The sequence below is a fragment of the Microcaecilia unicolor genome, chromosome 2 (genome assembly GCF_901765095.1).
Source record: "Microcaecilia unicolor chromosome 2, aMicUni1.1, whole genome shotgun sequence".
Classification (NCBI taxonomy): Eukaryota; Metazoa; Chordata; class Amphibia; order Gymnophiona; family Siphonopidae; genus Microcaecilia; species Microcaecilia unicolor.
In genome coordinates this window covers 458,730,924-458,758,315 of record NC_044032.1, presented here as the reverse complement: position 1 = coordinate 458,758,315, position 27,392 = coordinate 458,730,924, and the positions used below count along the sequence as shown (strand labels likewise).

Sequence of the window (27,392 nt, the reverse complement as noted above, 5' to 3'; positions counted from 1 at the left end):
CTATAAAAACTAAAAGACATTTTTATATTAGGCTAATATCCTTGATACTTTAGCAAGTTTTTAAATTAAAAGGGCTCAAAAATACTAATATGAGGTCAGCGAGAGGGATTCTATCCATTCTTTTGCATTGTCACATGTATGATTATCTCCCAGTTGGTGAGATGTCATAGTGCGTGCCCGATGCAAAGAGCTCCTAGCTCTCAGAGAACGTGTCCGTTCTCTTGAGGCTAGAGTAGCAGACTGGGTGGAGCTGAGGGAGACAGAGATACATAGAGGAGACCTACTGGGATGTTATAGAGAAGTCCCACTTCCAGTCTGGTAGCCCCTGTGCTACCTTGGAGGAGGGAGGTATCCTAGAAGGATTGCATCACCCTGGTGAAGTAGGAAATACTCCTGTAGCCAGGACCTGCCCACCAGGGAGGTATATCCTCTCGCACCGAGGATGTGTGTCCAAGTGCTGCCCAGGAAGGAAGGGTTAGGACAGCTGTTGTAGTTGGTGATTCGATCATTAGGCATAGGTGCTGGGTGGCTGGTGGACGTGAGGATCGCCTGGTGACTTGCCTTCCTGGTGTGAAAGTGACAGACCTCATGCGTCACCTAGATAGGATTTTAGACAGTACTGGGGAGGAGCCTGCTGTCTTGCTACATGTAGGTACTCGTTTGTGTGAAGCTCCATTTTGAATGGTCTAAGGTTTGGCAATTAAAATTCCATGCGAAGAAATGCAAAGTGATGCACTTAGGAAGTAGAAATCCATGGGAGAAGTATGTGTTAGGCGGGGAAAGTCTGATAGTTACGGATGGGGAGAGGGATCTTGGGGTGATAGTATCTGAGGATCTGAAGGCGACGAAACAGTGTGACAAGGCGGTGGCCGTAGCCAGAAGGTTGCTAGGCTGTATAGAGAGAGGTGTGACCAGCAGAAGAAAGAGGTGTTGATGCCCCTGTATAAGGCGTTGGTGAGGCCCACCTGGAGTATTGTGTTCAGTTCTGGAGGCCGTACCTTGCTAAGGATGTAAAAAAATGGAAGCGGTGCAAAGAAAAGCTACGAAAATGGTATGGATTTGCATTACAAGACATATGAGGAGAGACTTGCGGACCTGAACATGTATACCCTGGAGGAAAGGAGAAACATGATAGACGTTCAAATATTTGAAAGGTATTAATCAGCAAACGACCCTTTTCCGGCGTTGGGAGGGCGATAGAACGAGAGGACATGATATGAGAGTGAAGGGGGGCAGACTCAAGAAAAATGTCAGGAAGTATTTTTTCACGGAGAGAGTGGTCGATACTTGGAATGACCTCCTGCGGGAAGTGGTGGAGATGAAAACGGTAGCGGAATTCAAGCATGCGTGGGATAAACATAAAGGAATCCTGTGATCAGTGGAGGCTGGAGTCTGTTCCATTTCTTATCACCCAAGACAGGAGATCCCTTCTACATTCCAACTTCCAGGCCCTAGCCTTCATGACTTGTGGATTCCTTCAGTCTACCTGAGGGTGTCTTACTCCTTACTTCCAAGAGAGATTCCACTAGGAGATCCTATGGTTCTAAATGGAAAAGGTTATCTGTATATTTTGAAGGTAAGGCTGTAGATTCCATTTCTTATCCTGTGCAAAATGTGCTTTAATAACTTCTTCATCTGTCAGGCCTCTGTTAAGGGTTCATTTGATTGTCCTTGGCACCTATCATCACTATGTAGAAGTTAAACCATCTCTACTAAGCCTTTAGTTGTTTACTTCATGAGGGCTTGCTTTTATTTGAAGCCTATTAAGCCTCTTACAATATCATGGGATCTCAGTGTCATTTAACCCAGTTGACAAAAGCTCCTTTTGAGTCACTGGAAGTACCTGACTTGGTCTTATTTTGGTGGTGATTACTTAGCATGCAGGGTTAGTGATCTCAAGGATCCTAGTCACTGATCCTGCTTATACAAAATTAACACTAGAGTGGCTTTCACACACATCTTAAGTGCCTTCTTAAGGTAGTGTTGGAAATCTTAGTCAATTCTGTCGACGTTTACCCCCAAACTGCATGGCCATCACGGTGAAAATGCACTGCACATTCTGGACTGCAAGAGTTCACTGGCTTTATCTGGAGTAGACTAAAGCCCATAGAAAATCCATCCATCTTTGTTTCTTTTTACCCAAGCAGGATGGGGCTGCCAGTGGCAAATATATTTTCCAGTTGACTAGCAGACTGCATTTCCTTTACTCATGCCCAGGTTGGGCTGATACTAAATCAGGCATGTCCCGGTTCTGTCCTCGAGGTCTATAAGCAGGACCAGGTTTTCAGGATATGTGTATGAGAGATCTGCATATAGTGGATGTAGTGTGCATGCAGAGATCTTTTGCATGCATATTCATTAGAGAGACCCTGAAAACCCGGCCTGTTAGCAGCCCTTGAGAACTGAATTTGGACAGACCTGCTCTAGATACCGTATTTTTCGGACTATAAGACTCGCACCGGACCATAAGACGCACCTAGGTTTTAGAGGAGGGAATAGGAAAAATTTTTTTTTTCCTTTTTCCCTCCTCTAAAACCTAGGTGCTCCGGTGCGTCTTGTCCGAATCCCTCCCTCCGAGTTCGGGATCGCCCTCCCCCCGGCCCTGTCACCAGTTCTCCCTACTCACGTCACGCGATCTTCCCTGGTGGTCTAGTGACGTCGGGGCAGGAAAGAGCCCCCTCTTTCCTGCCCAGCGCGCTGCTCTCCATCCTCCTGTATGCAGCCTGACGGTCTTGGCGAGATTCAAAATGGCCGCCGAGAATTGAAGTCTCGGCGGCCATTTTGAATCTCGCCGAGACCATCAGGCTGCATACAGGAGGATGGAGAGCAGCGCGCTGGGCAGGAAAGAGGGGGCTCTTTCCTGCCCGACGTCACTAGACCACCAGGGAAGATCGCGTGACGTGAGTAGGGAGAAGTGGTGACAGGGCCGGGGGGGAGAGCGATCCCGAACTCGGAGGGCGGGCGACCAGCCAGCCAAATCTACCTTCGGACTATAAGACGCACCCACCATTTTCCTCCCAAATTTTTGGGGAAAAGTGCGTCTTATAGACCGAAAAATACGGTAGTCATGTTATGACTCAGATTGTCAGCAGTTCACGCGATATCACCTCCAAAGGGGAGATTTTGCAGAGCTGCCTCGGATTTAGTTAATACATCCACATCTCATTACTGTTCAGAATAGGACTCCTGATAGTGACAGGTGGTACGGTCAGACAGGTCCTTCGGAATCCTTTTGGGCTATAGAATCCAACTTTACCTGCCTAGTATCATTTTCTTTTCTAGGCTGCCTAACAAAAGTTTTTTATTTCCACGTGCAGCATTATGTGTGTGGTATTGCCTTTTGTAGGCTTAGCTGTGTTTCCCTGCGTTTGATTGGGGCAACCTGGTAACTAGGGATTGCTAAAATTAACTTCCATCTTTTCTTGCCCTTGGAGAAAACAGTTACTAACCAGTAGCAGGCATTCTCAGAGGACAGCAGAATGAATATTCTTATCTGACACCCCTCTTTGAAGCTGAATACTATCGCCACTTCTTTTCAACCTAATGATGACCCCACTTGCCAAGTCCTTTCATATACGCTGACGTCACACTGTACATCCCTTACAAAATTGATCTAACAGAAATCACCAAAGAAATCAAACTCAGCTTGAACATCATGAACTCATGGGCGAACGCATTCAAACTAAAACTGAACACAGAAAAAACACACTGTCTCATCCTCTCATCCCAAAATAACACAATCAAACCCACCAACATAACCACCCCAGACTACACCCTCCCTATCTCAGACAGCCTGAAAATTCTCAGAGTTACAATCGACCGAAATCTTACACTAGAGAGCCAAGTGAAAGCTGAGTTTGATTTCTTTGGTGATTTCTGGTAGATCAATTTTGTAAGGGATGTACAGTGTGACGTCAGCGTATATGAAAGGGTTAAGGCGTGGCTGTATCCCTTGCCTCCGGAAGATTTGGCCCTGCTGAAACCACTTACTGTGGATGCGGTGGTTACGGCGGTTACTAAGGCTACAGCCATTCCGGTGGATGGCAGTACAGCCTTATGGGATCCTCAGTATAGGAGGCTAGAGTCCTTTCTGAAGCGCAGCTTTGATTTGTTGGCTTTGGCCTTGCAAGCCTCTGTGTGTGGGGGCTTGGTAGCCAGAGTTTGTTTCCGTTGGGCGGAGAAGCTCTTGGATGAGCCTGCGTTAGATAGGATTGGCTTCAGAATCTGGCCAAATTGGAGATGGGGTCTTCATTTTTGGCAGACACCCTTTATGATTTGCTAAGGGCTTCGGCTAAGAATATGGCTCTGGCGGTGACGGCTCACAGGGCTCTTTGGCTTAGGGGCTGGGTGGCAGATGCGGCCTCTAAAGCAAAGTTGTGTTCTCTACCTTTCAAAGGTTCTATGTTGTTTGGAGAGGACTTGGATAAACTGATGAGTGGTCTTGGGGATACCAAGGTCTCATGGTTGCCGGAGTTACGGCCTAAGGCGGCTAGTCGAGGTGGTTCGGCTAGAGGTCGGTTTAAGGATGCGAGGCGATACAGGCCGGGCAGATTTATGTCTCCTTCTAAAAGCCAGTTTTTCCAGCGGACGCAGCCCTTTCGAGGGGGTCATCGAGGAGGTCGGGACTCCGGAGGTGCCGGAAATGGTAATAGGTCCAGCCTCTGATGAAGGTCGGGGCACGACTTCATCTGTTTTATCAGGGGTGGACCCAAATTACTTCAGATCCGTGGGTGCTGGAGGTCGTTCGCGACGGTTATGCGCTCGAGTTTGAGCACCCGCTGCCGGATCTGTTTCTTCCCTGTCCTTGTCACTCTTGAGTCAAGTTAAAGGCTATTCAAGAGACTCTGGATCGCTTAATCCAGTTGGGAGCTGTGGTACCCGTTCCTTGGCACGAGCTGGGAATGGGTTGTTATTCCATTTACTTTGGTGGTGCCGAAGGAGGACTAGTTTCGACCCATTTTAGATCTCGAGGGTCAAGTGGGGGGGTGCTCAAAGTGCCTTCCTTCCGCATGGAGACTCTGCGCTCGGTTATAGTGGCTGTTCGTCAGGGAGAATTTCTCATGTCACTGGATCTCACGGAAGCGTATCTGCAAGTGCCGATTTGAGAGGCCCATCAGCATTTCCTGTGTTTTGCTGTTTTAGGGAGGCACTTTCAGTTCTGTGCTCTGCCTTTTGGTCTGGCAACGGCTCGTGGCAGCGACAATAGAGGTAGTACCATGGGCCAGGGCGCATATGCGTTAGCTTCAGGCGGCTCTGTTGTCCCGGTGGTCTCCTCAGGTACACAGTTTGGAGTTGCGGTTGCCATTGAGGGGGGGCTCCTCGGCACAGTCTCCAGTGGTGGCTGTGTTCGGCCCATCTGAAAAAGGGCATGCCGTTGGAACCTCCTCAGTGGGTGATTCTGGTAACGGATGCCAGTCTGCTGGGCTGGGGAGCTCAGTGTCTCGGTTGGTCCGCGCAGGGGCGATGGTCGACGGAGGAAGCTCAGTGGTCTATCAACCGGTTGGAGACGAGGACGATTCGGCTAGCTCTGTTGGCGTTTAGCTCAAGTGTGGTTGGAAAGACGGTAAGAGTCATGTCCGACAATGCGACAGCGGTAGAGTATGTCAACCGGCAGGGCGGTACAAATAGTCCGTGGTTGGCAATCGAGACGGCTCTGCTCATGAGTTGGGCGGAAAGGTATCTAGTGCAGATTTTGGCGGTGCATGTGGCCAGGGTGGACAACGTGAACGCGGATTCTCTAAGCAGACACATGTTGGACCCCGGAGAATGGTCTCTGCACCGGTCGGTGTTCGACCAGATAGTTCTAGTGGGGAATGCCAGTAGCGGATCTCATGGCGTCGGCACAGAATGCTCAGATACCTCGGTATTTCAGTCGGCGTCGGGATCACAAGCGGAAGGGATCGATGCGTTGGTCCATTTGTGGCCTCAGCAGGTATTGCTGTACGTGTTTCCCCCGTGGCCCTTGATAGGTCGAGTCCTACAGAGGGTAGAATGTCATGCGGATCCGGTGTTGTTGGTGGCTCCGAATTGGCCGCGGTTCGGGGATCTGATGCGCTTGTTAGAAGGCGAGCCTATGCGGTTGGGGGGCTCGGTGCTGTCGTGTCAGGGTCCAATTGTCATGCTGGATCCGGATCGGTTCTCTCTTACGGTGTGGCCCTTGAGAAGGAACGGTTGAGAAGGAAAGGGTTTTCCCCTCAGGTGATTCAGACGATGCTGCAGTCTTGCAGACGTTTGACGTCTTTGGCCTATTTGCGTGTATGGCACATATTTGAAGATTGGTTTGGGGACTGGGCGTGTGTCCCTTCGACAGCTTCTGTGTCGTGCATTTTAGATTTCTTGCAGGATGGTTTTGAGAAGGGCCTTTCATTGTCATCTTTGAACATGCAGCTGGCTGCTTTGGCGTGTTTTCGGGGTAAGGTGCAGGGCAGGTCGGTTGCATCTTCCCCGGATGTGGTCCGTTTTTTGAGGGGGTGAAATTGCTTCATCCTCCTCAGCGGCCGGTAGTTCCTCAGTGGGATCTTAATATCGTTCTTGACTCTTTGGCGGGTTCTCCTTTTGAGCCCTTGGAGTCTTGTTCTATAAAAGACCTTACTATGAAGGTGGTCTTTTTGGTAGCTATATCGTTGGCTCGCCGGATTTCGGAACTTCAGACTCTTTCATGTAGGCCTCTGTTTTTGTGGTTTTGTAAGGAAAAGGTTTTGCTGCGTCCAGTGCCTTCGTTTTTGCCTAAGGTGGTATCCTCCTTTCATGTCAATCAGGTGATTTCGTTGCCGATCTTGGGGGACTGGACGGGGGATGCTTCTCAGCATTGTTTGGCGAAATTGGATGTGCGCAGAGTGTTGAAGGTTTACTTGCGCAGGTCAGAGGAATTCAGGTCTTCAGATAGGTTATTTGTCCTTCATGGAGGGCCCAAGAAGGGAGCGGCTGCTTCTAAGGCATCTATAGCTCGGTGGTTGAAGGATGCCATCTCTTCGGCTTACATATTGCATGGCCGTACGGTGCCGGCAGGGCTCAAGGCACATTCCACTAGGGGGATGGCGGCTTCTTGGGCAGAGAGTAGTTTTGTTCCGGTGGACGTTTGTAGAGCGGCGGTGTGGATGTACAGGCAAGGGAGGATGCCAGTTTTGGAGCTGCAGTCCTGTCCTCTGGGCTTCGCAGGTCCCACCCTTAGATGTGTTTACTGCTTTGGTGCATCCCAAGCGTCTTGAACGGTCTGGAGGATTGCTGAGGAAGGTGAAATTAGGCCTTACCTGCTAATTTTCTTTCCTCTAGATCCTCCAGACCGTTCAAGAGCCCACCCAGTGTATCGGACAGTTCAGTATGATAATTTCTTTAGACTTCAGTTGCTGATATTTCTAGTAGCTCCTGTGATTTGGGTCCTGGAGTTTTACTAAGGGCAGTTTGTGGTACCGTTTGTGCCCATCTGCAGTTGAATTCGCCTGTCTTAAGGGGAGGAGATCTGAGTGTGGATTCAGTGGTTTTGTTTAGGTGGAGGTGTTTTGTTCCTCTGCTTTGTTACTGTTTTACTGGTTAGTAGAAGGTTTGCACAGGCAACTTCTATAAGAAGTTTTAGTGTTCTCAGTCTCCCTCTGCTGGTAGGAGTGCATAACCCAAGCGTCTTGAACGATCTGGAGGATCTAGAGGAAAGAAAATTAGCAGGTAAGGCCTAATTTCACCTTGGTTAATGTTTGATTTAGTTTTTGGGCAGAGGTTTCTGAATACCGAAGGGGTTGTTTTTCTTTTTATGGGCTTTGTTAGATGTATACTGACAAGCTTCAGGCTGCACCTGCTGTGAAAGTGGTAATGTCATTGGAAACTCTTTGTTTTCTCTACCTCCATCTGCTAGTTGGGGGATATAACCCACTGCCATGAACTGGTCTGGCAGGATTCAAGGAAATAACAGGTAAGAATAAATTTCACCTTGCATTACTGTTTGGATAGTATACTCTGAAGAAACAGTGGATTTGGGCAAGTAGTTTAGCAAGTGCTACTAACTAGCCACTGCTTTGCAGTGATAAATTAGTTGCCTTGAAAATCCAGAGTTGAATTAATCCTCGGCTATCAGATTCCACAGTTGTGTGGTTGACTCATTCTCCTTGTTGATACAACAAGCAAAGTTGCTAACTTGTGATGTGGATTCTCCATACTTCGCAGGAGAAATTGTACTCAGCCTCCATCCCAGGGCATTGATTCCTAAGTGTTTGTTAGTAGCAATGCTGGAAAACTGCATGATCTGAGAGTTTCTGAGACAGCAGTACCAGATGTCATTACCCTTGTGCACCTAATTTATCCTGCTGAATGTGAGGAACCCCCCCCCCCCCCCCACACACACACACACACACACACTGTATTAAGCAACTACACTTTTTGGTATTTAAAATTGTTTATTTCCCCCCTAAATCAGGAATGATGGAACTACAAGAAAGACGGACAAAACTGCTAGCTCAGCAACACCACCTGGTAAGCTGTCATTTTTTTAATGCCCTTTTCACACACATCATGGCTTCTGTCCTGCAACATTCCCAGTCCACCCAAATGAACAGTTGTTTGGAGATTTGGCTTAAAGGTTTTCTTTCCCTTTCTGTTAAAAACATGCATCTCTTACAGGATTCTTGATTTATGTTCTTACACTTTTTGCAGAATAGATGCTAATATGGTTTAAGTAGCATTTTATTTTAAACCTTGAATTGGCTAAAAATTATAAAACCTACTAGCAGGCTTGGAACATTTTTACTTAAAATGGTGTAGACAATCTACTTAAGTATGCTTTGTATTTTCAGTGTAAATTTTTCAGAATGATTAATGTATTCCTTTAGTGGTGAGGAAATGAGAGCACTGCCCGTAATAGGAGCTTAGAGAGTGAACTCCACTCAATTCCTTTATTAACCCATTAGTGCCCAATGTTCCCATATGGGCACTAATGGGTTAAAGCACTTGTATTGAGAGCCTAAAGCACTGAGAAGTGTCCTTTGTTTGGTTTAGTGTGTGTGCATCCCGTGGGCGCTCTCAGGAATGATGGAACTACACGAAAGACAGACAAAACTGTTAGCTCAGCAACACCACCTGGTAAGCTGTCATTTTTTAATGCCCTTTTCACACACATCATGGCTTATGTCCTGCAAATTTCCCAGTCCACCCAAATGAACAATTATTTGGAGATTTGGCTTACAGGTTTTCTTTCCCTTTCTGTTAATAGCATGCATCTGTTACAGGATTCTTGACTTATGTTCTTACACTTTTTGCAGAATAGATGCTAATATGGTTTAAGGTAATATGAAGTAGCATTTTAATTTAAACTTTGACTTGGCTAAAAATGATAAAAACTACTAGCAGGCCAGGAACATTTTACTTAAGATAGTGTAGACAAGAAACTTAAATATACTTTGTATTTTCAGTGTAAATTTTTCAGAATGATCAATGTATTCCTTTAGTGGTGAGGAAATGAGATCACTGCCCCTAATGGGAGCTTAGAGAGTGAATGCCACTCCATTCCTTTATTAACCCATTAGTGCCCAATGTTCCCATATGGGCAGTAATGGGTTAAAGCACTTGTATTGAGAGCCTAAAGCACTGAGGAGTGTCCATTGTTTGGTTTAGTGTGTGTGCATCCCGTGGGCACTATCAAGAATGATGGAACTACAAGAAAGACGGACAAAACTGCTAGCTCAGCAACACCACCTGGTAAGCTTGTCATTTTTTAATGCCCTTTTCACACACATCATGGCTTATGTCCTGCAAAAATATTCCCAATCCACCCAAGTGAACAATTGTTTGGAGATTTGGCTTACAGGTTTTCTTTCCCTTTCTGTTAAAAACTTGCATCTCTTACAGGATTCTTGATTTATGTTCTTACACTTTTTGCAGAATAGAGGCTAATATGGTTTAAGGTAATATGAAGTAGCGTTTTATTTTAAACCTTGAATTGGCTAAAAATGATTAAAAACTGCTAGCAGGCTAGGAACATTTTTACTTAAGATAGTGTAGACAAGGAACTTAAGTATACTTTGTATTTTCAGTGTAAATTTTTCAGAATGATTAATGTATTCCTTTAGTGGTGAGGAAATGACATCACTGCCCCTAATGGGAGTTTACAGAGTGAACTCCACTCAATTCCTTTATTAACCCATTAGTGCCCAATGTTCCCATATGGGCACTAATGGGTTAAAGCACTTGTATTGAGAGCCTAAAGCACTGAGAAGTGTCCATTGTTTCGTTTAGTGTGTGTGCGTGTGCATCCCATGGGCACTAATAAGAAACCGATAGATCTGCAAAAATTCTCGGTGCAGGTGAGCCCACGCTGTGAGGGTGGAATGTTAGTGGATACTGAAGCCACAAAATGGCGGAGGGAGGAAAATAATGATGCCAATACCAGCCTGCCTTTGGACAATGTGTGTCAGCTGTCCATGGAGAAAATTAAGGACATTCTATATGGGCTAAAACAAGACATAGTGGTGGCACGAGGAGAAATTGCAGCCCTTGCAGTTGATTTGAAATCAGATATAGTGGACTTGGGCCACAGAATAGAGGATATGGAGGTTCAATTGGAGGAGCAATCAGAAAAATGGTTTCTGTGGAGACTGCTACATCTGGAAATAGGCTTATGCAGAGTTGTTGGCTAAACTTGAAGACCTGGAGATCCTTAGTTGGTGATGCAATTTAAGAATGATTTTGGGGGGTGGGGGGGGGGGGGGAAATAACCCAGAGCAGGAAGACTATACTAATCCAATGGGAGTGGTGGGAAAAGTTGTTGCAGTATTTGATGGGCCTGGACTATGGTGGCACAGTGGATTGGAGTGATGAGATTGAACAGGCCTATAGGTCTCTGGGAGCCCTGTGACAGAACATTCCATGCAACATTGTTGGTTTCCCAAGCTATAAATTTAAGGAGCAGGTGGCTAAGAGGGCCTGGTTAAAGAACCCTTATTTTATCATCCTCACCTTAATATTCCCTTATCTCTTGTTTGTCCTGTTTGTCTGTCCTAATTAAATTGTAAGAACTGTCGAGCAGAGACTCTCTCTTCATGTTCAAGTGTAGCGCTATAGAAATGATGATTAGTAGTAGTAGAAGCTGCCGATCTGGGATATGCATTAGATGGCTATCTAATCTGTTTCCTCAGCGGGGAAGAATATGTAAGAATATTGAGCCTGCTTGTCCTCGGAGAAACTGAAGATACATACCTGTAGCAGGTGTTTTCCAAGGACAGCAGGCTCAAGTTTACACATCTTGTTCGGGAAGGTTCCAGAGCTTTGAAAGGTTTCTTCTGTCTCCTGGGCTGTCACGGACGACGACCCACATGTAAGAATATTGAGCCTGCTGTCCTTGGAGAATACCTGCTACAGGTATGTATCTTCATTTTCCTCACCTCCAACCCCTTATGAAACAAAATAAGCACTCCTGCCTTTTTAGAAACTACAGGAGAGTCCACAAAATCCCCAACCCACCAGGATTGCAATTTCCTAGCCTCGTCTCTCCCGAGATAAATCTTCTGCAGCATAGTAATTGAGTTATGCCTGTGTAAGGCATGCAAAAACTTTTTTTTTTCTTTTTACAGGGAAATAAGTGTACAGCATTAAAAATAGCAAATCAATTTATCTGAAAAAATCTTTTGGCAGCTTTGGCTTGTTTCCGGTGGAAGGTACAGGGTGTATCTTTAGCCTCTCATCCGGCGTAGAGAATCCAAGAGGGCCACCTTTAGCTACCAGAGATATCATCTGTAGCTCTCCCATTGGCTCTGAATCTCCACCGGGTCTCAGCGGGGGCTGTCTGTTGAGGCTGCTCAACAATACCACCTCTGAGCTAATATCCCCCGAATGGGAGGATCCAACCAGAGCCGGTGGTGGGAGGCGGGACTGGTGGTTGGGAGGCGGGGATAGTGCGAGGCAGACTTATACGGTCTGTGCCAGAGCTGGTGGTTGGGAGGCGGGGATAGTGCTGAGCAGACTTATACGGTCTGTGCCCTGAAGAGGACAGGTACAAATCAAGGTATATACAAAAAGTAGCACATAGGAGTTTATCTTGTTGGGCAGACTGGATGGACCGTGCAAGTCTTTTTGTGCCGTCATCTACTATGTTACTATGACCCTCCAGACAGGTCAAGACGCTTGGGTTATGCACTCCTACCAGCAGAGGGAGACTGTATAAGCCACCTGCCAACCCCCAAGCAGCCAGTAAATTTTAGTCTCAAGCAGAGGGTAGACGTGTAGTCTGGTCTGGTAGGCCTGGGATTTGTTTTAGGCCTTTTGTTGGTTAGCACCCTGTACTTAGAATCTGTGTGCTTTGGGGAAGTGGGTCCGGTGGGGCTCCGTTTTTCCCCTGGGGTGTCGCACCCGGTGATCTGGTCCCTCCCCCTGCTGTGCTCTCCTGAGCAGTCGGCCCTGTGCCTCGGCTCCTGTGTGATTGCAGGAACCTTGAGAGCCATAGCCCTTGTCAGCTTTTAGCAACTGGGCTAGGAGGTAAGAAGCCAGTTGAAAAAAAAAAAGAAAAGCTCTTGTTTGTTTTGGTGCTGACCGGGAGAGCTGCAGTGTGTTTGTGAGAGTGAGTGAGTCTGGGCGCTGCTGCCTGTTGGGTTGCTTACCTCCTTTCTTCCCTGAGGGATGTTGGTGGGGGAAACCGTCCCGTTGCTGGTTCTGTGCGCGCTGTGGTGTGGACGCGCCGGGGACACAATGCAGGCTCTGTGGGGAGCCGAAACCGCCTCTTTCTTCGCCTCCGGTATTGTCCGTAGAGGTTTCTGGGGTCGGCTCGGGCTTTGTTGATACGTCCTTGCTCCTGGGTGGTGTAGCAGCGGTTCCGATTTTGGCGGGAACCACCACCATCTTGGATTTCTCCGGCCCTGCGGTTTTGCCTCAGACGTTGCAGGATTTTCAGGGGCAGAACGTAGGCTGGTCTCCTGAGTGCTCAGGGGTCATGGGATTCCCACCTGATTTTATTTGGTCGATGTTCCAGGCATGGAAGTCAGTATCCCAGCAGACAGACCTTCAGAAGGGGGTAGGTCCCTTAGTTGCCAAGCGCCCTCGTCTGGTCAGAAGATCCTGAGTTTTTGTCCTTACAGCACTTAGAAGAGGAGTGCAGTGATCTTGGAGATGACGTTCTTTTGGACACCTGAGGAGGAGGGGTTCTTGCCAGGTGAAGATCCCTCGGTAGTGAGGATCTTTCATAGAGATGAGCTGGCTGAATTGATTGATCAGGTGGTTGCTACATTTAATTTGATTGTCCTGAGACCACAGTGGCAGAGGTAAAGCAGGTAGACCCGTTGATTAAGGGTATTCGCCGGTCTTCCCATTCTTTTCCCAGGAATAAAGACCTCAGAGATATGGTAATGCAGGAGTGGTCTTCCCCAGATTCTGCTTGTAGGGTGGCTAGAGCTAAGGCGAGGCTTTATTCTCTTTCGCAAGAGGATAGGGACTCCTTAAAGTCTCCTACAGTAGACGCGGTGGTGACGGCGGTCACTAAAGCCACTGCTATTCCTGTTGATGGGGGGCTGCTCTCAGGGATCCTCAAGATAGGAAGTTGGAATCCTTTATTAGGCGTAGTTTTGATCTGTCCGCCTTGTCGCTGCAGGCCTCGGTGTGTGGAAGTTTAGTAGCTCATGCTTGCTTCCGCAGGGCTGAAAAACTCTTAGATGATCCCTCCCCTAGTCCATTCCCCCAACCCTCCAACCCCTCCCTCCTTTTCCACCTTCTCTGATGTCACTGATGAGGAAACTGCACATCTTCTTCCCTCGTCCAAACGTACCACCTGCCCCTCTGATCCCATTCCCACTCACCTACTTAACACTATCTCCCCCACTGTCATCCCTTTTATCCGTCATATCCTCAATCTTTCGCTTTCCACTGCGATTGTTCCTGATGCCTTCAAACATGCTGTAGCCACACTGCTCCTTAAAAAATCTTCACTGGACCCTACCTGCCCCTCTAGCTATCGGCCCATCTCCCTCCTCCCTTTACTCTCCAAGATACTTGAACGTGCTGTTCACCGCCGCTGCCTCGACTTCCTTTCATCTCGAGCTATTCTTGACCCGCTCCAATCTGGCTTTCGCTCTCTTCACTCGACTGAAACGGCGCTTGCCAAAGTCTCCAATGACCTGTTACTGGCCAAATCTTAAAGGTCTCTACTCTATTCTCATCCTCCTCAACCTATCTGCTGCTTTTGATACTGTTGATCACACCTTACTCCTTTGTACATTATCCTCTCTTGGATTTCCGGGGCCCTGTTCTTTCCTGGTTCTCTTCCTTTCTCTCCCAACGTACTCTTAACGTGTACTCTGGTGGTTCCTCCTCCACATCTATCCCGCTAACAGTCGGTGTACCCCAAGGATCTGTCCTAGCACCTCTCCTCTTCTCCATCTATACCTCTTCCCTTGGTGCTCTGATCTCATCCCATGGCTTTCAATACCACCTTTATGCTGATGATACCCAGATCTACCTCTCCGCACCGGATATCTCAGCTGAAATCCAGACCAAAGTATCAGCCTGCCTGTCTGACATCGCTGCCTGGATGTCTCGCTGCCACCTGAAACTAAACATGACCAAAACTGAGCTTCTCCTCTTTCCCCCTAAACCTGCTTCTCCTCTCCCCCCGTTCTCTATTTCGGTAGATAACACTCTCATCCTCCCTGTCCCATCTGCGCGCAACCTTGGAGTCATCTTTGACTCCGCTCTCTCCTTCTCTGCTCATATTCAGCAGATTGCCAAAACCTGTTGTTTCTTTCTCTCTAATATTAACAAAATTCGCCCTTTCCTCTCCGAGGACGCTACCAAAACCCTTACCCACACCCTTATCACCTCTCGCCTAGACTACTGCAATTTGCTTCTCGCTGGTCTCCCGCTCAGCCATCTATCTCCTCTTCAATCTGTCCAAAACTCTGCTGCGCGTCTTATATTCCGCCAGAGTCGCTATACTCACGTTAGCCCTCTCCTCAAGTCGCTTCACTGGCTCCCTATCCGCTTCCGCATACGGTTAAAACTTCTCCTTTTGACCTACAAGTGCATCCACTCCGCAGCTCCTCAGTACCTTTCCGCTCTCATCTCTCCCTACACTCCTCCCCATGAACTCCGTTCGCTGGGTAAATGTCTCCTGTCGTCCCCCTTCTCCCCCATTGCTAACTCCCAGCTCCGTTCCTTCTATCTCGCTGCTCCCTATGCCTGGAATAGACTCCCTGAGCCAGTACGTCAGGCTCAGTCTCTGGCTGTCTTCAAGTCTAGGCTTAAAGCCCACCTCTTTGCTACTGCTTTCGACTCCTAACCATGACTCTCTTACTCAGCACCCTCGCTTATCACCCCTACCACTGCATTTTCCCCACCCCTAGCTGTCTGTTCATCTGTCCAATTTAGATTGTAAGCTCTGTTGACCAGGGACTGTCTTTTCATGTTAATTTGTACAACGCTGCATAAGTCTAGTAGCGCTATAGAAATGCTTAATAGTAGTAGTAGTAGATCCGGCGGTGGATAGATCTTCCTGGGTGCAGGAACTAGCCAAGGTGGAGATGGGCTCTTCTTTCCTATTGGATGCCCTTTAAGATTTGCTGTGAGCGTCGGCAAAAAATATGGCATTGGTTGTGGGAGCTCGTCGGGCTCTTTGGCTTAAAGGTTGGGTCGCAGATGTGGCCTCTAAGTCCAAGTTGTGTTCTCTGCCCTTCAAGGGTTCTATGCTGTTTGGGGAAGATGAGCTTGCAGAGCTATTGTTAGAAATATGTAATTTATCCTTAAAATCGAGTGTGGTGCCGGAAAACTGAAGGGTGGCCAATGTAACGCCGATTTTTAAAAAAGGTTCCAGAACAAAATGGTAGAGTCTGTTATTAAGAACAAAATTACAGAGCATATTCAAAAGCATGGATTAATGAGACAGTCAACATGGATTTAGTGAAGGGAAATCTTGCCTCACCAATCTACTACATTTCTTTGAAGAGGTGAACAAACGTGGATAAAGGTGAGCCGGTGGATATTGTGTATCTGGATTTTCAGAAGGCGTTTGACAGAGTACCTCATGAAAGACTGTAGAGGAAATTGGAGAGTCATGGGATAGGAGGTAGTGTTCTATTGTGGATTAAAAACTGGTTAAAAGATAGAAAACAGAGAGAGAGTAGGGTTCCCCAAGGGGTCTGTGCTAGGACCGCTGCTCTTTAACATATTTATGAATGACCTAGAGATGGGATTAACTAGCGAGGTAATTAAATTTGCTGATGACACAAAGTTATTTAAAGTCGTTAAATTGTGGGAGGATTGTGAAAAATTACAAGACCTTACGAGACTGGGAGACTGGGCGTCTAAATGGCAGGTGACATTTAATGTGAGCAACTGCAAAGTGATGCATGCAAGGTTCCACGTTAGGAGTCACAGACCAAGAAAGGGATCTGGGTGTCATCGTCGATGATACGTTGAAAACTTCTCAGTGTGCTGCTGCGGCTAAGAAAGCAAATAGAATGTTAGGTATTATTAGGAAAGGAATGGAAAACAAAAATAAGGATGTTATAATGCCTTTGTATTGCTCCATGGTGCGACCACACCTCGAATATTGTGTTTAATTCTGGTCGCCGTATCTCAAAAAAGATATAGTGGAATTAGAAAAGGTGCAGAGAAGGGCGATGAAAATGATATAAGGGGATGGGACAACTTCCCTATGAGGAAAGTCTAAAGCGGCTAGGGCTCTTCAGCTTGCAGAAAAGGCAGCTGAGGGGAGATATGATAGAGGTCTGTAAAATGAGTGGAGTTGAACGGGTAGATGTGAAGCATCTGTTCACGCTTTCCAAAAATACTAGGATTAGGGGGCATGCGATGAAGCTACAATGTAGTAAATTTAAAACCAATTGGAGAACATTTTTCTTCACTCAACATGTAATTAAACTCTGGAATTTGTTGCCAGGAATGTGGTAAAGGCGGTTAACTTAGCGGGGCAGTATGACATGTTTAGTAATTTTTTAGAATCTTGCCAGGTATTTGTGATCTGGATTGGCCACTGGTGGAAACAGGATGCTGGGCTTGATGGACCTTTGGTCTTTCCCAGTATGGCAATACTTATGTACTAATGTAAGAGCTGGATAAGTTAGTACGTGGTCTTGGCGATGCTAAGGTTCCGCGCCTGCCAGAGATGTGTCCCAGAACAGGTGGTCGAGGGCCATCGGGCTGTGGTCGTCTGTGAGATGCTCGGCGGTACAGGCCGGGTAGGGCCAATGGTGCGCTTAGAGGGCGATTTTTTTTCAGCTTACGCAGCCCTTTCGTGGAGGCCGTCAGGGAGGTCGGGATGCGTCTTCGGTGGGTTCCGCCTCGGTGTGTGCCTCGCAATGAAGGTGTGCGGGTCCAGCCTCTGATTCGCGTGGGTGCTCGTCTACATCAGTTTTATCAGAGGTGGACCCACATCATGTCGGATCAGTGGGTGCTCGAACTGGTGCGCGACTGGTATGCCCTAGAGTTCAATGGCCCTCTTCCCGATTGTTTTTCTGGGATCTCCGTGTTGCTCTCATCTCAAGGCCAGGGCAATTCGCCAAACCCTCCTTCGGTGGATCGATTTGGGGGCTGTGGTTCCCGTACCCACCTCAGAGAGGGGGGCGGGTTGTTACTCGATTTATTTTGTGGTTCCCAAGAAGGAGGGTGACTTCCGGCCTATTTTAGATCTGAAAAGGATCAACGGGGCGCTGAAGGTTCCCTCCTTCCGGTGGAGACTGTGTTCGGTCATCGTAGCGGTTCAGTCTGGGGAGTTTCTCACTTCGTTGGATCTGACAGAAGCCTATCTACATATTCCCATCCGGACGGCGCATCAGCGTTTTCTTTGTTTTGCAGTCTTAGGACAGCATTTTCAATTCTGTGCTCTGCCGTTAGGTCTTGCGACGGCACCTCATGCCTTTTCCAAGGTTATAGTGGTCTTAGTGGCGGCATTGAGGAAGCAAGGAATCTTGGTCCATCCATATCTCGACGATCGGCTGATTCGAGCCAAGTCAAGTGTAGAGGCGACCGCGAGAGTGGTGAATTTCTTGGAGTCGCTCTGTTGGGTAGTGAACGTTTACAAGAGTCACCTAGTTCCGTCACAGTCCCTGGAGTATCTAGGAGTTTGTTTCAACACGTTGAAGGGATGAGTGTTCCTACCGTCATCTCGGATTGTCAAGATGCATGCTCTGATTCTTCATCTTTGCTCCAAGAGACTTCCTTCAGCTCGCTCTTATCTGCAGGTATTGGGTCTCATGGCAGCGTCGATAAAAGTAGTTCCGTGGGCCCGGGCTCACATGCGTCATCAGTCGTCCCTGCTGGATTGCTGGTCTCCTCAGACTCAGGACTTGGAGGAGAGACTCTTTTTGCCGGATTCTCCCCGCCTCAGCCTTCAGTGGTGGCTTCACACACCGAATCTGGAGAAGGGCATGCCCTTGTATCCTCCGAACTGGATTGTTCTCACCACGGATGCCAGTCTGGGAGATTGGGGGGGCCATTGCCTCGGACAGGTGGTCCAGGGCCATTGGTCGTCGTCGGAGGCCGGATGGTCCATCAATGGTCTGGAAACGCGGGCGATTCGTTTATCTCTCCAGGCTCTTCAGTATCTTCTAGGCGGCAAGGCGGTCCGGGTTCTGTCAGACAATGCCACGGTTGTCGCATATGTCAATCGTCAAGGGGGCACGAAGAGTCAGGTGGTCGCCGAGGAGACAGCGGAGCTAATACGTTGAGCGGAAGTTCATGTGCAGTGTGTCTGAGCAGGTCACGTGGCCGTCGTGGACAACATGAGCTTGGATTTTCTGAGCAGACACACATTGGACCCCGGAGAGTGGTCGTTTCATCGTCATTTCATCGTCTGGTGATGGTGGGGTCTGCCTGTGATGGACCTCATGGCGATGTCCACCAATGCTCAGGTGCCCTGGTTTTTCAGTTGTTGGGATCCGCGGTCCGAGGGGATCGACGCCCTGGTGTTTCCATGGCCTAAAAAGCTGTTGTACGTGTTTCCTCCTTGGGCCCTGGTAGGTTGTGTAGTTCAGAGAATAGAGCGGCACTTAGGCTCGGTGATTCTGGTAGCTCTGAATTGGCTTCGTGAGCTGTGGTACGGAGATCTAGTGCATCTGGCAGTTCGGGGTCCGCTGTCTCTGGAGGAATCGGTGTTAGTGCAAGGCACCGTAGTGATACCCGATCCGTCTCCGTTCTTGTTTATGGCTTGGCTCTTGAGAGGAACAGGTTGCGGAAGAAAGGGTTTTCGTCCAGAGTAATTGATACTATGTTGCAGTCCCGTAAACGGTCCACCTCCGTCGCTTATGTTTGCGTGTGGCGAATTTTTGAAAATTGGTGTCAGGAGCGTTCTTATTCTCCTTGGAGCATATCAGTTCCGGAATTGCTAGAATTTTTGCAAGATGGTGCGGATAGAGGTCTCACTCTTTCCTCTTTGAAGGTATAGTATCCTTGGCCTCTTCTCCGGACGTGGTTTGTTTTTTGCGGGGCGTGAAGTTGATTCGTCCACCGCGGCGTCAGGTAGTTCCTCCGTGGGATTTGAATCTGGTGTTGAAGGTGTTGGTGGGTTCCCCCTTTGAGCCGTTGGTTTTCTAGTACTTTTAAAGATCTCACTCTGAAGACGGTGTTTTTGGTGGGTATTGCTTTGGCTTGGTGGATTTCGGAGTTGCAGGCTTTGTCTTGTGCTCCTTTTTTGACTTTTTCTAAGGATAAGGTGTCCCTGAAGCCCGTTCCATCCTTTTTGCCTAAGGTGGTTTCCTCTTTTCATGTGAATCAGGACATTTCTTTGCCGGTTTTGGGCGATAGGTCGGGAGGTTTGACTCAGTGCCGTTTAGCTAAATTGTATGATTGTATGTTCGTCGAGCTTTGCGTTCTTACTTGACAAGGACTCAAGTGTTTCGTGCCTCTGATAGGTTGTTTGTGTTGTTCGGGGGGATCTAAGAAGGGTGCTGCAGCTTCTAAAACAACGATATTTAGATGGTTGAGAGAGGCAGTTTCTTCGGCATACTTGCTCAAGGGGCATGAGGTGCCTTCGGTACTTAATGTACATTCTACTCGGGGGGGGGGGGGGGGGGGTGGCTTCCTCCTGGGCTGAAAGTAGTTTGATTCCTCCTCAAGATATTTGCGTTTTGTCTTGTCCTCTCTGCATTCTTTTGTGAAGCATTATAGGATTGATGTGCAGGCTAAAGAGGATGCGAGTTTTGGTGCGGCAGTTCTGACTTATGGTTTTCGGGGTTCCCGCCCTTAGACTATTTACTGCTTTGGTACTTCCCAAGTGTCTTGACCGGTCTGGAGGGTCGCTGAGGAAGGTGAAATTAGGCCTTAGCTGCTAATTTTCTTTCCTCTAGACCCTCCAGACCGGTCAAGAACCCACCCGGTATGTTTGTCTAGTGTGGTCTGCAGACTGGTTTTGTGCCTCAGGGTTGCTATGGCTGATAGGTCTTTAGTTCTGGACTTCTCGTTTTCTGAAGTTCAGTGGTAGTAGCCTCTGCGTAGTCAGGGGCGGACCTCAGCGCTTTGGCGTTCGACCGACAGAAGCACATTTGTGTTTTGAGTTCTGAGTACAGGGTTCTATGTATTCCTTTTATGTGTGTGTGCTTTTCTGCTTTGTTACTGATTTACTAGCTGCTTAGGGGTTGGCAGGTGGCTTATACATTGTTACAGTTTTAGTGTTCTCAGTCTCCTTCTGCTGGTAGGAGTGCATAACCCAAGCGTCTTGAATGGTCTGGAGAGTCTAGAGGAAAGAAAGTTAGCAGGGAAGGCCTAATTTCACCTTTCTCTCCAACCATGTTCCAGTGATGTAGAGATCTGAGAGAAAGCACACGGCAGTTTCCGTTTGCTCTTTTTTCAGCATGATGACTGCTGAAGAGGAGTTTTTCCCCTTGCTTTCATTCAATTTTCTCAAACTCTTTGGGTTATTTACTGTCAGTGAAAGAAGAGGAACAAGAAATGGGTAGGAAGTTTTAGGTGTCAGTTTATAGTTATGGTTTGTTTAGTTTCTTGTTTTATTTTATCTCAGTGTTTGTGTGCTGGCTAGTTCAGGGCTGCACCACTCATTCACAGTGTAGATGATGTCGCTGGAAAAGCTGTGTGTTGTCTCCCATTTGCTGATTGTAATATTAATCTCAAATGACTACTTCAAAATTTATTACAAAATTTTTTTTTACAAAATAATCTTTTTCCTCATTTATTCATTTACATAAAACAACATCACACACTGAACTTAAAAAAGATTATTTTGTAAAAAAAAAATTTTTGTAATAAATTTTGCAGTAGTCATTTGAGATTATAGTCATTCTGTTTTGACTTACTAGAATATAATTTAACCCCTGTATTGGAATTGAGACCATCTGCTGATTGGGGATCATAAACCCATATGTCTGGATTGGTCTAGCAGGACTTTATTTATTAGGCAATAGTAAATTTCTCCTTGTCTAATGCTGATATCCAGACCAGTACATGGGCTCTGTTTTAGTACTATACAGGAGCAAAAGACTCCAGCAGTGACAGTTTATGTGCAGGAGCTCCTTTCTCCTTCCTTGCTCACTCACTGACATGAAGAACGTTTTAGCAGTGAGCTGCATGTTACTATGGCAGTGTGTGTAGTTTTTTTTTTTTTTCCTGACAGTACTGGCTTGTTACACACAGCTTGATTGCCCCTTGGTCCTCTGGAACGCACATATGTACCCTGTTGTCCCTGCAGTAGCACGTGCACAAGGAAAATCTTTTTAAGGAGTGTAGTTAGGGTTGGATTGTGATCTCTGAAGGCCTGTTTGGGAAGTAGAGTCCAGCTCCCTCACATTTGTGGGAATTATGAAATAAATTTTCTTTACTCACATTGAAAAAGCAAATGGAAACAAAATGGATCCCAAAACCTCTGACTCAAGTGCGCACACAGTTGTAACAGCTGTGAATATCAAGCCACCAAAAAAAGGTTTAAATTCTCAATGTTCATTTTGATCTTACTACTTTTATATTTTGTGTTGTAGAAAAAACTGCACCTACTGTAAAGCCGGACTTCAGTCAATCTAAAGGATCTGGAAATACAGGTATATTTATATATTATTTACACATACTTGATATTCCGCTAGGGCATAAAAGCAGTTATTTGAAAACCCGTTTGTGTATATGTATATTTGTGTGTGTGTGTATATATATTTCTCCGAGGACAAGCAGGCTGCTTGTTCTCACTGATGGGTGACGTCCACGGCAGCCCCTCCAATCGGAAACTTCACTAGCAAAGGCCTTTGCTAGTCCTCGCGCGCCCATGCGCACCGCGCATGCGTGGCCGTCTTCCCGCCCGAACCGGCTCGTGTACGTCAGTCTTCTTTTGTCCGCGCTCGGGACGGTCATGTTTTTGCGCCGTTTCACGCCCCTCAAAGTTGACCCTCGCGCGTCTTCGCTATTTCGAAAAAAAAAAAAAAAAGAGAGAGACCTTTCGGTCTTGTCCCTTCCCGTGTGTCCAGTTTGTTTCCCCGACGTAAGTTTCCTTTCGCTTTCGGGGTAGGCCTTTTTTGGGGCCTCGGTACAGGTTTTTTCTCTTCCTATTTTTGGTGCCCTTAGTTGCCATTACGAATTTTGATTTCGCCAGCGTGATTTTTCCGCCCATGTCATCGAAGTCTCCCAGCGGCTTCAAGAAGTGCACCCAGTGCGCCCAAGGTAATCTCGCTCACTGATAGGCACGCGTTGTGTCTTCAGTGTCTGGGGGCTAGGCACCGCCCGCAGGCCTGTAGTCTTTGCGCCCTATTACAGAAGAGGACTCAGGTAGCGAGATTGGCCCAGTGGAACGTGTTGTTCTCGGGCTCTTCGTCGACAACAGCACCGGGGTCATCGAGTGCATCGACGTCGGCAGCATCAAGACCTTCGACCTCGGCATCGACTGCATCGAGGTATCGACCCTCTTCATCGTCGGTACCGAGACATCGAAAGTCGGCGTCGGTGATACCGGGACCTCTACTGTTGCTGATGTCGTTGGAGGGTGGTGCTTCGACCGGAGTGCAGGTGAGAGCTGTCCATTCCCCTGCTGGTGGCGGTGAGCCTTCGGATGGGTCTCCCCCTACCCTGAGGGCTCCTGCGGTACAGCCCCCCCCCCCCCCGAGACCGACCTTCGGCTTCGGCCCCGAGGAAGCGACGGCTGGATTCTACGTCCTCATCAGTACCGGGAAGCTCCGGTGACATGCTTCATTTGAAAAAATCAAAGAAGCATCGACACCGGTCTCCTTCCCGCATCGGTACCGAGAGCTCTGGGTCGCCGAGAGAGTCGGCACCCAGTAGGCATCGACACCGGGAGGACCGCTCACCCTCTGTTCAGGAGGTGTCGATGCGCTCCACCTTGGACAGCCCGGAACAGCCTCCACGCCCGGAACAGACTCTGACCTCGACGCCTGCATCGGCTTCCATGTCTTTCTCCACAGCCGCTCTGCACGGTAGATGCAGTAGCGACGGCAGTAATTATAGCTACGGCTATCCCGGTTGATGGAGGAACGGCCCTCCGTGATCCTCAGGATAGGAGGTTGGGATCTTTTCTCAAGCGTAGTTTTGTTTTGTCGGCTCTAGCCCTGCAGGCCTCGGTTTGTGGGGGTCTGGTAGCTCGGGCATGTTTTCGTTGGGCCGAGAAGCTCCTGGATGATTCGGTAGATGTTGGTTCTTCTGGGGGTCAGGAATTAGCCAACTTGGACATGAGTTCATCCTTTTTGTCTGAGGCATTTTATGATTTGTTGCGTACTTCAGACAAAAAATATGGCTATGGTTGTGGGTCTCTGCCACTTAAGGGAGCGATGCTCTTTGGAGAAGATTTGGACAAGTTAGTGTGAGGTCTTAGTGATTCCAAGGTTCTATGGCTTCCAGATTTTCGGTTCAAGGCAGGGGCCAGAACTAGTTCCTCTCGGGGACGGTTTAGGGAGGCTCAGCGGTATAGGCCGGGCAGATCGAGTGGGACCTACCCCTAGCTGTCTGTTCATCTGTCCAATTTAGATTGTAAGCTCTGTTGAGCAGGGACTGTCTTTTCATGTTAATTTGTACAGCGCTGCGTAAGTCTAGTAGCGCTATAGAAATGTTTAATAGTAGTAGTAGTAGTAGTAGTCTCCGGGCCATTCTCCCGGAAATCCTGAGAGAGCTGTTGCGCCCTTCCCCTCCGGTACCGGGGGTGCTTGTTGTCCCTCGTCTCTCGGGTGCGAGCGTCCCAGCAGATCACAGCTCGGCAGATGTTGAGATTGTTGGGCCACATGGCCTCCACAGTTCATGTGACTCCCATGGCCCGCCTTCACATGCGATCTGCTCAATGGACCCTAGCTTCCCAGTGGTTTCAGGCTGCTGGGGATCTAGAAGATGTGATCCACCTGTCCACAAGTTTTCTCAAATCCCTGTATTGGTGGACGATTTGGTCCAATTTGACTCTGGGACGTCCTTTCCAAATTCCTCAGCCGCAAAAAGTGCTGACTACGGATGCGTCTCTCCTGGGGTGGGGAGCTCATTTCGATGGGCTTCACACCCAAGGAAGCTGGTCCCTCCAGGAACGCGATCTGCAGATCAATCTCCTGGAGTTACGAGCGGTCTGGAACGCTCTGAAGGCTTTCAGAGATCGGCTGTTCCAACAAATTATCCAAATTCAGACAGACAACCAGGTTGCCATGTATTACATCAACAAGCAGGGGGGCACTGGATCTCGCCCCCTGTGTCAGGAAGCCGTCAGCATGTGGCTCTGGGCTTGTCGTCACGGCATGTTGCTCCAAGCCACATATCTGGCAGGCGTAAACAACAGTCTGGCCGACAGATTGAGCAGGATCATGCAACCTCACGAGTGGTCGCTCAACTCCAGAGTAGTGCGCCAGATCTTCCAGGTGTGGGGCACCCCCTTGGTAGATCTCTTTGCATCTCGAGCCAACCACAAAGTCCCTCAGTTCTGTTCCAGACTTCAGGCCCACGGCAGACTGGCATCGGATGCCTTCCTCCTGGACTGGAGGGAGGGTCTGCTGTATGCTTATCCTCCCATACCTCTGGTGGGGAAGACTTTGTTGAAACTCAAGCAAGACCGAGGCACCATGATTCTGATTGCTCCGTTTTGGCCGCGTCAGATCTGGTTCCCTCTTCTTCTGGAGTTGTCCTCCGAAGAACCGTGGAGATTGGAGTGTTTTCCGACCCTCATCACACAGGACGAAGGGGCGCTTCTGCATCCCAACCTCTGGTCTCTGGCTCTCACGGCCTGGATGTTGAGAGTGTAGACTTTGCCTCTTTGGGTCTGTCAGAGGGTGTCTCCCTTATCTTGCTTGCTTCCAGGAAAGATTCCACTAAGAGGAGTTACTTCTTTTTATGGAGGAGGTTTGCTGTCTGGTGTGACAGCAAGGCCCTAGATCCTCGCTCTTGTCCTACACAGACCCTGCTTGAATACCTTCTGCACTTGTCTGAGTCTGGTCTCATGACCAACTCTGTAAGGGTTCACCTTAGTGCAATCAGTGCATACCATTACCGTGTGGAAGGTAAGCCGATCTCGGGACAGCCTTTAGTTGTTCGCTTCATGAGAGGTTTGCTTTTGTCAAAGCCCCCCGTCAAACCTCCTACAGTGTCATGGGATCTCAATGTCGTTCTCACCCAGCTGATGAAACCTTCTTTTGAGCCACTGAACTCCTGCCATCTGAAGTACTTGACCTAGAAGGTTATTTTCTTGGTGGCAGTTACTTCAGCTCGTAGAGTCAGTGAGCTTCAGGCCCTGGTAGCCCAGGCCCCTTACACCAAATTTCATCACAACAGAGTAGTCCTCCGCACTCACCCTAAGTTCTTGCCGAAGGTAGTGTCAGAGTTCCATCTGAACCAGTCAATTGTCTTGCCAACATTCTTTCCCCGTCCTCATTCCTGCCCTGCTGAACGTCAGCTGCACACATTGGACTGCAAAAGAGCATTGGCCTTCTATCTGGAGCGGACACAGCCCAACAGACAGTCCGCCCAAATGTTTGTTTCTTTTGATCCCAACAGGAGGGGAGTGGCTGTGGGGAAACGCACCATATCTAATTGGCTAGCAGATTGCATTTCCTTCACTTACGCCCAGGCTGGGCTGGCTCTTGAGGGTCATGTCACGGCTCACAATGTCAGAGCCTTGGCAGCGTCAGTGGCCCACTTGAAGTCAGCCACTATTGAAGAGATCTGCAAAGCTGCAACGTGGTCATCTGTCCACACATTCACATCTCATTACTGCCTGCAGCAGGATACCCGACTCGACAGTCGGTTCGGGCAGTCAGTTCTTCAGAACCTGTTTGGGCTTTAGGATCCAACTCCACCCCCCGAGGGCCCTGTTTGTTCTGTTCCAGGCTGCACTCTCAGTTAGTTGGTAAATTTTTTTAGGTCAATCTCAGTTATGTCCTCGCCGTTGCGAGGCCCAATTGACCATGGTTGTTGTTTTGAGTGAGCCTGGGGGCTAGGGATACCCCATCAGTGAGAACAAGCAGCCTGCTTGTCCTCGGAGAAAGCGAATGCTACATACCTGTAGAAGGTATTCTCCGAGGACAGCAGGCTGATTGTTCTCACAAACCCGCCCGCCTCCCCTTTGGAGTTGTGTCTTCCCTTGCTTTGTTTTGCTACTTATGGGACTGACGAACACGAGCCGGTTCGGGCGGGAAGACGGCCGCGCAAGCGCGGTGCGCATGAGCGCGCGAGGACTAGCAAAGGCCTTTGATAGTAAAGTGTTCCGATTGGAGGGGCTGCCGTGGACGTCACCCATCAGTGAGAACAATCAGCCTGCTGTCCTCGGAGAATACCTTCTACAGGTATGTAGCATTCGCTATATATATCCCCCATACATCTATATAAATAATTCTCACCTCAAACATTCTGAAGAAGCTCACTCTGTGGCAGGGACACACTGAAGCCCTGCGCTGTTAGGCTGTCACCACCACTCAGTCAGTCATGCACCACTCACTGTCACTGAGGCCACGCCCCTTCTGGTCATAATTCGCAGCCCCTTCTAAATGAAGCTGCAACTTCCTCCTGCATTGTGATGTAGATCGGAATTTGAAAATTTTCCCCATTACTGTTAGCCCCGCCCTCGCGTCAAACGTGATGACGTCGAGGGCGGAGCTATGAGACTTAACCAATCACTTCACGCACCCCTTCCTACGCAACGAAACGTCACGATACACGTCCTCCCGAAAACGCCAGTCCACCGGACACAACGCGAGTGAGCACGACAGTCCCACAATATTGCCTGATGCCCCACACAAAACCGCGACTGGGTGAAGCCTCCGATGACGTCGACTCCCTTCAGCCGGTAAGACACATCATGCACGCGCCGTCACCGCGCCGATTCCTAACTCCAATATCCGATCCGGCCCATAGCTGAACCTTCAAAACTGGAGGAAGGGTCGCCACAGAAACGCTTCAGTGTCAACGAAAAACAATGCCCTCGAGGCCTGCCCTGTCCCTGCGTATTGCACAATACAAAAACAAACTCTTCTACTACAACAACGCTGTGCTCTCTCTGGGAAACAGGT

The 27,392-nt window shown here is 48.3% G+C and overlaps 1 protein-coding gene across 1 annotated transcript in view; it reads left to right on the top strand.

The window, feature by feature from the left end:
- The window catches only part of ZNF638 (zinc finger protein 638), a 426,212-nt gene that overhangs the window by 191,922 nt on the left and 206,898 nt on the right, over positions 1-27,392 (top strand). The window contains exons 10-13 of the mRNA XM_030192174.1: positions 8,405-8,460; positions 8,983-9,066; positions 9,598-9,681; positions 21,903-21,962. Coding sequence (XP_030048034.1) covers positions 8,405-8,460; positions 8,983-9,066; positions 9,598-9,681; positions 21,903-21,962 — 284 coding nt within the window. The remainder of the gene's footprint in view (positions 1-8,404; positions 8,461-8,982; positions 9,067-9,597; positions 9,682-21,902; positions 21,963-27,392) is intronic.